The sequence below is a fragment of the Rousettus aegyptiacus genome, unplaced genomic scaffold, assembly GCF_014176215.1.
Source record: "Rousettus aegyptiacus isolate mRouAeg1 unplaced genomic scaffold, mRouAeg1.p scaffold_m13_p_14, whole genome shotgun sequence".
NCBI classification, from domain to species: Eukaryota; Metazoa; Chordata; class Mammalia; order Chiroptera; family Pteropodidae; genus Rousettus; species Rousettus aegyptiacus.
The window spans coordinates 13,664,347-13,676,624 of NW_023416289.1; the positions used below are offsets into that span (position 1 = coordinate 13,664,347).

General features: G+C 49.4%; 1 protein-coding gene across 6 annotated transcripts; it reads left to right on the top strand.

Moving 5' to 3' along the window:
• The first annotated feature begins 3,518 nt into the window (after nt 1–3,518).
• Nucleotides 3,519–9,287, top strand: LOC107520427 (dipeptidase 2). 6 transcript variants are annotated; one of them, XM_016164249.2, is made up of 12 exons: nt 3,533–3,627; nt 4,085–4,165; nt 4,591–4,927; nt 5,250–5,376; nt 5,676–5,805; nt 5,914–6,055; nt 6,353–6,422; nt 6,553–6,729; nt 7,091–7,175; nt 7,862–7,937; nt 8,601–8,736; nt 8,831–9,287. In XM_016164249.2, the coding sequence occupies exons 3-12, from the start codon at nt 4,635–4,637 to the stop codon at nt 9,095–9,097; spliced, it is 1,503 nt and encodes a 500-aa protein (XP_016019735.2). In that variant the 5' UTR covers nt 3,533–3,627; nt 4,085–4,165; nt 4,591–4,634; the 3' UTR covers nt 9,098–9,287. The 6 variants fall into 6 exon arrangements, with proteins under 6 accessions (XP_016019743.2, XP_016019735.2, XP_016019761.2 ...); XM_016164275.2 differs by having other exon boundaries at nt 3,539–3,647; XM_016164241.2 differs by having other exon boundaries at nt 3,545–3,627; nt 4,053–4,165.
• Nucleotides 9,288–12,278: the final 2,991 nt, after the last annotated feature.

Consider the following 12,278-nt stretch of genomic DNA (forward strand, 5'->3'; position numbering starts at 1 on the left):
CAGGGAGGCCACCAGACAGAGGTCAGAGGTTCAGAGGTCAGAAAAGGGCATCCATGAGCAACTGCTTTGTACCTAGGGTGGTCACAGAGGGAGAACGGATTAGCAGGACCAAAGCTTGAAAAATCTAGGGATAAGAGAATTTTGGTTTCAGATTACAGCTCTACCTGCTAGCTCATATGGTCGAGAATGTTAAGTTCATCTAAGTGAACCTCAATTTTCTCACCTAGAAAATTGTGAGGAATGAATGGATGAAAGCACATCTAACTGGTAGCACAGCTCCATGCACACAGTTGGCTGCTCTGATGTGTCATTACTGTTGTTATATGCCCTTATTCTTGAAGGAAAGGAAGGCAGCCTCCTAAGCTCCAAGTTGACGCTCTCTTCAAAGAATATTGGTTGCGTGCTTACTGTGTGTAAGCGTGCCATAAAATGGTATTTGTGGCCTCACTGAGTTCACTTGCCAACTTCAGCAGGGGCAACCATTACAGACAGCCGTCGGAAGGCAGAAAAGGAGGAGGAGGAGGAAGGAGAGGTCCCAGCAAAATCTGAACCTGAGCGATCCAGAAGTCTCACCTATGTTCCTGTTTTTAGAGCAGGTAAGTCACCAAAGAGGGTCTGCATTAGGCAACGTTCTCCATGATGTGCCCCTACCTCCAAGCAACTGAATACTACAATTTAGGAGTCGCCATCTGAATCCAGGGAGTCCCTTCCTGGGTCGAGCTCCTCCTGTACCTCACCCCGCTCCAGTCGATGGCACCACCTCAAGGATGTGGGACAGCATGCAAACCAACCTCAGGACAAGAGCCCCAAGCCCTCTGGGCTTCACACCTAAGTCACCATAACATCTGGCCCCCAGAAGCAGCCTAGTCAGACATGTCAAACCTGTCAGGCACCACTTGTGACTTTGTTCTGGGGGCCTTGTGTGCTGGATCCTCTGTACTGCCTGAAATCAGGCAGAGCCTAGCTGCGAGAAGACCCAAATCATCGTTCATCTACATCAAAAACCAGCCCTAGGAATCTTGGACAGAGATGCTGGTGAGTATACTAAAGAGAAAAGAAGGGGGAGAAGGCTGAGTGGAAGTGAAATGCCTTAGTGGTTACTGCACTTCTAGCAAGATCAACGATGGCTGCCTTTTGAAGAAAGAAAAAGCTGTGATTGGAAGATGTGTGTCTGTAGCTGCTTGGCAGTCTTCCAGTTGAGGAGACTGTTGTTTCTTGAGAATTGACTATGTCAGTCATCATAGAAGCAGAACCAGAGCAACCCAGAAAGAAGGAGGGGCAGAATGAGTCTCCAGGATCAGAGAGACTTGAATGGAGATGACCATCACCTGGACAACACTGGATGCTGAGGAAGTCCCCACCTCTACCCTGCCACTGCATTCTGAGCATGTGGTAGCTTGTGTGGCTATCACTCAATCCGATTTCTTTCTTCCCTGCATATTCTTACAATACATTAAAGATCAGTGGTGGTGGGTTGGCTCTACTACCGAAGTAAGCTTGGTCACAGGAAAAGCCTGTTTCTACCACTGCTGTCTCTGTGAGTCTTGATTTATTTAAGCACTGCATAGGTGAGAAATTAGAAGAGAAGCTGCTCATTTACATATCCCTCCCTGGTGGCAATATTTTCTGTGTTGGCCCTACCTCAACAGCCCCACTAGTTAGAGGCTGTGAGGGGATAGCACATGCCAAGGCCCTGTGGCAGTAGACAGCATGACTGGTGTGACCAGAATTTAGAAGGTGAGAGAGTTTGTGCTATTCGCTAACACTGAAGAGGTCAGTGGGAACAGACTCCAGGGGACTTGAGAGCCAGGTGAAGGAATTTTGTATATCCTAAGAGCAATGAGAAACCACAGAACTTTAAGCAGGAGGATGACATCAGATTTTTTCAAAAACGGACAGGTATGGCTGCTCTGCAGGGAATGAATTGGCGGTGATGAGACTAGGAAGAGGTGAGAAATGAAGGTAGCCTGCACTGGGGAAGAGGCAGTGGGAACAGAAAGGAGACACACTCTTGGGAGATGTTTGGAGGATGAACCAGCAGGATTTGGAGAGACCCTGAGAGGGGAGGGGTAGGCAGTGGGAGGAGGCATCACACAAGACATTCAGGTCAGCTATGGAGCCAGGCTCTGGGCTTCCCTGCCATTTCTGTTCACTGTCAGCACCTGGATAACTTTTATCGTAGCCTCTGCCCTGAAATTGTTCCTGTGTCTGAGTCTGTCCACTGACACTAAAGGCTCCTAGAGGAAAAGGCTTCACTTATTTCCCCCTGCACAGGGCAGGGCACAGAGATGGCCTCAGTGAGGTTAAGGAGAGGACAGGCAGCCCTTCTTGGCTAAAATCTGCTTGCCACTTGGGTGTGAGTGCCCCTGAGTGTATGAGAGTCTGAGTATGTCTGTGTTTCTGTGATCAGCTTTGTATGGTCACCCCAAGGCCATAGCCAGCAATATCAGATTATATAAGGACTGAAGTTGAATGTTATAGAAAATTCGCTGCCTGGCTAATCTTTTATAGAGGTGGTGCCCATCAGCTGTAATAGGCAGGATGGTGCCCAGCATGTCTCTGTTGGACTAGAGCTTCCCCCAAGTCCTAGGATGTTAAACATTTGTCTCCTGGAGGAAAGCTAAAAAACCTCAAAAGCTAAATTCTTCCTTCTCATTTCTGTCAGAGCCGTTACTTATTTGTCTGGACTTCCCAGCCTTCTCTTCCCTATTCTGTATTCTCCCTGCTTCCTACTGAAGCTATCAAGAGTGAATGAGCTGTTTACGCCCCAAACACATTTTTTTCTTTCTTTTTTTTTTTTGGCCAGGAAAACAGCAGATCCAAGAGTTTCTCCCCTCTCTCCTGATTCAAGAGTGGGTGTGGGAGCTGCTGACCAGCAGTAGGGTCGAGGGTGAGGGAGGGAGGGGAGGAAGCCAGGTCTGAATTTGGGTATACAAGCCACCCAGGGCAGAGACACACCCTGCTGTTCTCTGAAGCAGAGCCCTGAAGGCCTCACATTGTGCAATAGGGCTGCCTAGCGAACCTTCTAGCTATAGTAGGCAGGGAGTAGACTCACCTCCAGTCCAGAGCCTTTGATTTGCCCTTCCTCCTGGCCAGTAGGCATTTGGCAACATCAAGTGCACAATTCTTCAAATATACCCAAGTTTGAAACCCCCCTTCTGCATAGCCCAGGACCTCTAGTCCCTCTGGAAGAGTTTTGCTCATTTCCTTTGTTGGGAGGTTTCTAGGATTCTAGTTCTCAGAATTAAATTACTAACCCGGCCCTGATCACTCTTATCATCTGGAAAAGGTTCCAAGGTAGAGCAGCTCCAGGGTGTGCCAAGGTTCAGAGTAGAACTTTGAGAGGCTAGGGATGAGGAGTGTAGGCACAGGCCCAGAAGTCTCTCTGCTTCTGTGATAAGGCACATCCCCAGTGTGTGTGGGTGTGTGGGTGTGAGTAGGGAGGGGTGGTGGTTCTTGAAGGAGACAACTAGTAATGGGGTGGGGCCTGCAAAGCCAGGACAGGAACTTAGCCATCAAAGTTTCTGGGTGAGCTAGAGCCAGAGGAGCCACAAGATAAGGCGGGTGTCGCCACAAAATCCAGGTGCCAGGCCTTTCTTTAGGACCCATTCTTCTGACCTCAACAAGGTGGGGGCTTCCACACTGAGGTAGGAGGGATCCTGGCCAGCCGGCCAGCTAGTAGCTTTGGGAGAAATATTGCTGGGGTTGGGGGCTCTGCTGCCCTGGACATGAGTGATTTCCTTCCACTCAAATAGCCTACTGTCTGGGTTCTTGCTCTGTTGGGTAAACATTCTCTGAACCTCCCCAGCTGGTTTCTCAGTTGGCATCCCCAAAGCTCCTCCATTCGGGCCCGGGGGACTATAGCATCTCCTGAGGGAGCTCTTCCCCAAGGCTGACTGGAGAAGATGGGAGAGGGGTGAGTTCCCTCTGGCTGGAAGCCCTGGAGGGAATAGACATGCAAGCAGGGGGAGTAAAGTAGGAGAAGGAGAAGGTTAAGGAGCAGAGGGCCCCTTACAGAATCCAGAGTCCTAAAGTTAACCCTTCATTTCCAGAGATTATCTCCCTCCCTACACTCGCCCCACAGGAAAACCGGGAGCCCAGAGCACCGAGACCGCAAAGACAGCTCCATGAGGCACTAGGGGTGTCTGAGCCAGACTGAAGGCAGGTGTGGTCATGATGTGGTCAGGAGAGGCCACAGAGACGAGGGCCACTATGGGAGAAGCACTCCAGGCCCTCTTTTCTGGAGAGTAAGGCTAGGGGGAGGGAAAGGGTCAGAGAAACCAGGATCTGGCCCCCCGGAGCTGTGCGTGTGGGGGAAGGAGGCAGCAGCGGAGGGGAGCCTGCGATGGCAGGCCAATGAGCACACGCGGGGAAGGCCAGCCCACCCCACGAGGGCGCCCTCGGGGCTGGGACCCGGAGGGCCGTACCACCACCCCCTGGCGGCCGCTCTGCGCGGTGTCGAAGCGCTTTGCTCACCCGTCGCAAGGTGCTGAGACTGCGTCCCTCTCTCGCGATGCCGCGCCGCGGAGTCGCCTGAGTCGACGGTTGAGACCCCATAGTCTCCCTCTGCCCTTCGCCCGCCCCTCTCAGGCTCTCGAGATCAGACCCTGCTCACCTGCCCCGCCCTGGGCAGCATGCGGCCAGAGGGCCTCGAGGGTCTCAGCCTGCTCGGCTGGCGGCCTCTGCTGCGTCTGCTGCTTCTGCTGTCTCTGCTGCCGCGGCCGGTAACCCGAGCCCAAACCACGCCCGGCGCCTCCAGCACTCCGGCGGTCCTAGGTACCCCCAGCGCCCCGACTACGCCAGGTGCCCTTAGCGACTCGGCTCAGCCAGGCACCCCTAGTTCCCCAACCGCGCCGAGAGGCCCCAGCGCCCCGAGTCTGCAGGAGCTTGTGAGGACCCTGATGCAGGACTTCCCGCTTGTGGACGGGTGCGTAGGTGCTAGGTGGGGGAACAGATGAGGCTGAGCTCACCCCTAAGCTGGGGGAGGGGGTCCTGAGCATGCACTGCTAATGAGGAGGTTCCCTCACACCACTCCTGTGTGCCCTTTCCCCTCATGCCCTTTCCCCTCCTCTGTCACCCCTGGTGGGAATACCCTAGTCCCACTGGGTCCCAGTATAGACTGTGTGATTTTGTGGCGTGGGGGACCCCCTCCTCCCACCTCTTCTGGCCCAGGCCTGGGAACATGTCCTCAGGCCTAACGGAGCCTACCCATTTGCCCCTGACCTGACCCTTCCTTAACCTCCTTCCAGCCACAATGACATGCCCCTGGTCCTGAGGAAGTTTTACCACAACGGGCTACAGGATGTTAATCTGCACAATTTCAGCCACGGCCATACCAACCTGAACAGACTTAGAGATGGTCTTGTGGGTGCCCAGGTACCACGGGGGCACATGAGGTGTCACTGGTTGCTGGGGAATGTGGGGGGTATGGAGGCCCTAAACACCACAAAAAGTTAGTCATATGGGAACTCAGTTACCATAGTGACCCAAAAAGTGCCATGACTTGCATGCTGGGGAATGCAGGGGCCACAGTGAGCCAGCCTGGTGGGCATCCTGGTATTACAAAACAAGTATGTGACCCCTGGGCCCAAGGGGTGCTGTGTGCAATGTGGAGGCCATGAAATGTGGAGCTCTAAAGCCGTCCCTGCCCAAGCCAACCCCTGGCCTCCCCCCAGTTCTGGTCAGCCTACGTCCCATGCCAGACCCAGGAAAGGGACGCCGTGCGCCTGACCCTGGAGCAAATTGACCTCATTCACCGCATGTGTGTCTCCTATTCTGAGATGGAGCTTGTGACTTCGGTTAAAGGTAGGCAGGTTGGTGGGGGGTGGGGGGGGGGAGTGAGTGAGTGGTGTTAGGGACTTGACTGAGCTACTTCAGCCCCTGAAAGTGATCACCTGAACTTCCTGCCCCTAGCTCTGAACAGTAGCCGGAAGTTGGCTTGCCTCATTGGTGTGGAGGGCGGCCACTCGCTGGACAGTAGCCTCTCTGTCTTGCGTACCTTCTATTTGCTGGGTGTGCGCTACTTGACACTCACTCACACCTGCAACACGCCCTGGTAAGCACAGTGCAGATGGTATGGGCCCACTGAGGCAGAGATCTGCCCAAGATCACACTGGGGCCCAGACCATGTTTTAACCCTGGGATCTGCCGCTGACCCTGGAAAGGGGAAGGGAACTTGGTTCACAAATCAAAAGTGGATCCCTAGTGGGGCCTTCCTACTGCCAAGCACTGCCCAGCTTGGGTTCCTGCTCTTGCTCTGGAGGGTTGTAGGGTTAGAGAGTTTGAAAGGGTTTCTAGGCTCTTGTGGCCAAATCATGGCCGCCAGTCAGACTGCCTCTTGGCCATCCTGCAGGGCAGAGAGCTCAGCCAAGGGCATCCACTCCTTCTACAACAATGTCACTGGGCTGACCAGCTTTGGTGAGGTGAGGACCCTGGTTCCATACTCTGCCCCACTTGCATGTATACACCCTACCTGTTCTCTACAAACAAATGCACATACATGTGCACCCCTAATGCCTCTCCCCTGTCCTCCCCTCGCTCCTCTCTCTGCAGAAGGTAGTGATGGAAATGAACCGCCTGGGCATGATGGTAGACTTGTCTCATGTCTCAGACGCTGTGGCACGCCGGGCCTTGGCAGTGTCACAGGCACCTGTGATCTTCTCACACTCAGCTGCCCGAGGGGTGTGTGATAATGCACGGAATGTTCCTGATGATATCCTGCATCTTTTGGTGAGAGACTGCCTGGCCCTTGAACCTGAAGCAAGAGGTTTGAACCTAAGCCCCAGCTCCCTCAAATTCCTTAAACCCCAAGCTGAACATCTGCCCCACAAACCCACAGTCCACAACCCCTGAACCTTGAACTCAAGTTTGAGTTCTAGGTGGTAAATACTCCTCTAAACCTTCAAACCCAGGGCCAAGACACCACCCAAACTAGGGCTGAGACTCCTCCATTCACACAAACCAGCGAGGTGGAGTCTCCTCTGACCTCAAAGCCAGGACTAAACACCTTCCTCACAGGGGCCCAGTGGGTGAACAGGCAGGTAGCTGTGCTGGGGGGTCAAGTTGAGTATCCTTTTGTCCATCCTTGCAGAAGAAGAATGGTGGCATCGTGATGGTGTCCTTCTCTGCGGGGGTGCTACAGTGCAACCTTTTAGCCAATGTCTCCACTGTGGCAGGTAAGGCCCACCCTAGACTCTGAGCAGCTCTAATTTGGACCTGAATCTTTGAGGGGTGTTGGACCTCAGAACGGCCCCAGTGGTTTGACCCACCCTTTGGCAGTAGGCACAGCTTCCGAAAACCCTAAAATGGACAGTACACAGCACCTTGGTGCCACGTGGAACTGGAACCAGAGTGGATAATCAAATGCTGATGGGTATAGGGAGGCAGTCAGATCTAAAGCCTGGGTGCCGACCACTTGTGCCTCTGCAGGGGCTCCCAAAGTGCCCTGCTCTTGCCTCTGGCCAAGAGACTTGACAGCCCCTTAAATCTCTGTGGTCTTTGTCAGTTGTACTCTTTGTCCTCTCTTTGTCCTATCCTCCACGCGCATGGAAAGGAGCCTCCATGGGTTCTCAAGGAGACCCAAGACAGGGAGAATCCTGATGTGAAATGGACCAAACTCGTGGCTCTGGGGTCCATTTCAAATATGAAGTCCAAAAATAAGAAAAATAAAGTCCATTCTAGAGCCATCTGGGGTCACTTCTGGTCAAAGCTCAGGGCCCTCAAGTTGGCACAGTGGGTGCCAGTCCGTGAAAGAATTGGCCTGCATGACCTACAGACTGCAAGAAGGGGAATCAGCAGAGCCTAGTCCCAACCCCCCATCCCTGCCCTAGAAGCCCCACATTGCTGACTCTCCATCCCTCAGATCACTTCGACCACATCAGGGCAGTCATAGGATCCAAGTTCATCGGAATTGGTGGAGACTATGATGGGGCCAGCCGGTGAGTGCTTCCCTCTGGCTTGTCTGGGCCTAGCTGTGCAGCAGTGGGGCCTTCACAGTCACCATGCCCACTACAGCTTGGTCCTTGTGGTCATTAGGCCTGGACCACAACCTCAGGTCTGCTGGCCCACCTGGCATCTCCACTCTCCCAGGGTCTGTTTCCTGGGCTCTTCTGTCTGTCTTTGGTCCATTGGTCTCACTCTAAGTCATCATGTTTGGCTAAGCCACCAAACAGAGCTCATCTCCCCAGCATATGTACCTACCCCCTTGTGCCACAGACCCTCTGTCTCTAAGCAGACTCTTGGCAAGGCCTGGAATGAGAGGATCTTCTCTGCTTGAAGCTGGGTCTGTGCATGTAGGGGTTCAACCCAATTCTTAAACTTTTCTTCTTTTTATATATGGAGGAAAAATTTGCATTCAGTGAAAGGCATAGATCTTAATTGTGCAGTTCAAATGAGTTTTGATAAATATTCAAAGAAGTTTGGGAGTCTCCTTCTAAAGGATGAAGAGCAGGGGCGAATAATTTACTCTCTCCAAGTCTCCATTTCCCTTATCTGACCATGGCTGGGGTTCCATGGACCCTGGATACATAGGGCTGTGGTTGTGAGTCAGGACCAGAGAACAGGTCTGGGGCCCAACATCTGGTTGCCCGATGGCCACACAGGTTCCCCCAAGGGCTAGAGGACGTGTCCACATACCCAGTACTGATAGAAGAGTTGCTGAGGCGAGGCTGGAGTGAGGAAGAGCTCCAGGGTGTCCTTCGTGGAAATCTGCTGCGGGTCTTTGAACAAGTGGAACAGGTATGCAGGGCTGGGCAAAAGAGTATCTCAGGAGTCTGAGCAGGTATGTTGAGGGAAGCTGTGGGAGCTGCTGACCACCAACTTCTGCCTCCAGGTACGGGAGAAAAACAAGGGGCAAAGGCCCTTGGAGGATGAGTTCCCGGATGAGCAGCTAGGCAGCTCTTGCCGCTCTGTCCTCTCACGCCTGCATCAGAGTCAGTTTATGCCTCCAGACCAGAAACTAACTGAGACGTCAACACATTGGACACCCAACTTGTCATCTAAGGAGTTATTCTCAAAATCCTCCCCACACATGGTCCCAAGCCTTACAGTTTCTGCTTCCCTCCCAGTCCTCATTCTGTGGCTCTTGCAACCCCGTTAATCCTGCCAGATGTCACTTTGACAGCCATGGACACCCCACAAAATTCCCCTGTTGTGCAGGCACAAACATTTCCTAAAAATAAATATTTTAGACTGGAATCAGGCATGATGTCCTCTATGGTGGGGTCTGGTGGCATAGTTTCCAATGCTGGTCACTGGTAGGGCATCCTGCAGTTCAGCCACAAGTTACTCAAGGAAGACCTGTTGGCAGTGGCCTGAGAAAACTCGCCACATGTGACTGGGCACTGGAAGGAGACAGTGGGTGGCTCCGGCTACAGGAGGGTGGACCCTACTCTGGGTTCTCCCTGAGTTCTCTCTGAGTAGCTCACCTTAATCTCCATCCTGACCCACTGTCCACCACCTGGGGATCTTTCAGGGAATCCTAGTTCAAATTCCAAAGTAAGGAACCTGCTTGGATCACAAATGATCTTTTTCCTACTTGGACAGAGCTCAGAATGTCAGGCCACATAATGGGCCACAGGCCTCCAATGATGGACTGCCCTGGATGTGGGCCCATCCCTCACCTACCCCTCAGGGATTTCCTCTCTGTGAGGCACGGGATACTTAGATAAGCACCCCATCTTACCCCTAGGTCATTAATGATAATAATAACTGCACTAATAATAGCCAAAATTAAGAGTTAATACAGTGTTAATAATGACAGCTAATAATAAATAACATGATAACAATAAATAATGGCTCATAAAAATAGTAATACTAATAGTCTATGCATAGCCCATGACCGAGCAATTTCACCCCAGGTATATATCTAAGAAGAATGTATACGTACAAAAGGCATGTGAAATAATATTTATAGCAGCACTATTCATAATAACCCCAAATTATGTACTTCAAAGTCAGAAAAAAAACAAGGAGCCAAAGACAAAAGGTTATTGTGAAAGCAGTCATATTTGAAAAATCACATTAACTTGAGGAACAACAGTAAAACCGACGACTGAATTTTCAACAGAAATAATGGAAATCTACACAGTGGAATATCTTTAACCTGATGAGTGAAAGTAACTACCAATATTGAATTCTGTGCACAGTGAAAATATTCTTCAAAAATGAAGGAAAACAAATACATTTCGGACTAATAAAAGCAGAGAGAGAAATTGGAAATATACAAATCACCTAATAATAACAGTTATTATAGGAAAAGTGCATATCGAGTATAAATTAAAGACATTATAAGTACCTTAATTTCACATTTGAAATGGAGGTATTAACATTTAAACAAAATATCTTCAAATTTTGAATTTTTAACTGGAGAAAAGTTATATTCTAGAAATACATTCGATTTGGAAGAAGTAGCCATGGACTTGGCTCTTACTTATTCTGAAATTTTATGTCCTGTAGAAATTCCATCTGAAATTGTTTTAAGAAACATGCAATATTGATGCTTTGTAATATAAAATTAGCATCCTGTTTGGATCTTCTAAAATGATTCGTATTTTGCTTAGTGGAGTCTTATCCAAGTTTAGAAGTAACCTTGAAAAAAATATTACCTATACCAGTCACAGTAGCATCCTTTAAGAGAAGTTTTTGTAAGCAGCAATTATTTAAAAATTATTAGGTCAAGAGAAATTGTCAAACATGCAATCTCGCAACAAAAAGTGAGCTAAGCAAAGAAGCAGGTTTGAAAATATTATTCATGGGTTTGCTTCCATTAAAGCCAGGAAAGTACAATTATAATTTTGGTTTGGATATAAATAAAATTATGGAAGTGTAAAATAATGTTGTGAATTTTAGAATACCTGTTTTTTCAGTTCTTTAACATTTTCAACTATTTTAATGTTCTGGAAAGGTTAACTATTAAAATTATATTAAAAATAAAACAAAAAATACATTTAAAATGTACATCGGAACACACATTTTTCCTCTTGTTTCAGGCTCCAAATTGTCTGGGTTCTGCACTGTTACTCAGAAAGTTTTAATAGTGCTTTGTATTTGTTTCACTTCTTCTCTCCTTTCTTGACTCCTTTTGGATCAATTGAGTAGTACTCTGAGATCACCTGTATTCCATTTCAGATATTCCAAGCTGAGCTTATCCAGTTCAGAGTCCATTTAGGAAAATAGAAGTGGGAGTTACTATAAGATAGAAACTTAGAGGAAAGCCCTGTATAGTTGGGGCTCAGACTTCTGAGATGCTGCTGGTGCAGGTGTTCTAAGTGGGCGTTGGAGACTGCAGCCAACTGCCACTGCTAGAGCAGCACTGACAGAAACAGGAAAAAACATTTCTGTTTTCTCCTCCCACCTTTCAGTTCCCCTTGAGTCCCAGCTCCACAGAGCAGAGAACAGAAGGCTGGATCTGGAGTTGAGAGACAATTCTTAATAACCAGGATTCACTTTCTCCTGGAGTGTATTCTTTTGTATTCCAACTCAAAATTAAAGTCCCATCAGGATTCTCCTGACTTTAATGGACCCCGGAAGCTAATCTGTCTCCTTAGCCCCACAATGCCCCTAATGGAAGAAACAGTCTAAAGCTTGGGCCTATCTCTGGGTTTCTATCCTTCCTGGATCCTGGACAAGTAATTTTTGAGTATTTTAACTCCCTGGTGCCTTGAGAAGATCCTTTTTATATTTTGCCCAACTTTTCTAGTTGTTGTCAGGAGGACTGTAACTTTGATTTACTTAATCAACCAAACCAGACATTTGGAACTGTTTATGTATTAATGTGATAACATTTTAAAATTTTATTATAAACATTAGGCCCTCTCCTTTCACCTAAGACCAATATAGGAAACAGCTGTATATGCAATGCTTTCACACTTTTGATAAACTGTCAGTAAAGTAATCATTCATTGTGTTGTTTAATGTCTCTTAAATGAAGACCTCCATGGCAGGTCAGCAAGGTACATGAGACACCAGAAAAAAACAAATTCTCTCATTCTCTCTCCATTCTCTCCCTGTTCCTCCTTTCTGAGAGAGCCAAAGTTAGAAGTAGCTGAGTCAGACTTGGTCTGTAACACCAAGGCATGAGGAGGGGGCAGGGATGGATGGGGGCAGCGGTCACCGGAGGCCAAGGCCTTTCTCCTGGTGCCCAGAGGGAAGGCCTACTTATCACAGAGCCCAGGTAGGAGAACAGGAGACAGATGCAGATGTAAAAGGGGCGACAACTCAGATTTCAGTCTATGCTGTTGGTCCTTCTCAGCCTGGCAGGACTTGATGCAGGTCCAGGA

What these genes read in the sequence shown, in the direction of transcription:
- LOC107520427 (XM_016164257.2), top strand. Translation starts at nt 4,635, where the DNA reads ATGCGGCCAGAGGGCCTCGAGGGTCTCAGCCTGCTCGGCTGGCGGCCT. An exon ending in CAATGTCTCCACTGTGGCAG is followed by an intron (nt 7,176 to 7,861) that starts GTAAGGCCCACC and finishes TCCATCCCTCAG; the next exon opens with ATCACTTCGACCACATCAGG. An exon ending in GACTATGATGGGGCCAGCCG is followed by an intron (nt 7,938 to 8,600) that starts GTGAGTGCTTCC and finishes ATGGCCACACAG; the next exon opens with GTTCCCCCAAGGGCTAGAGG.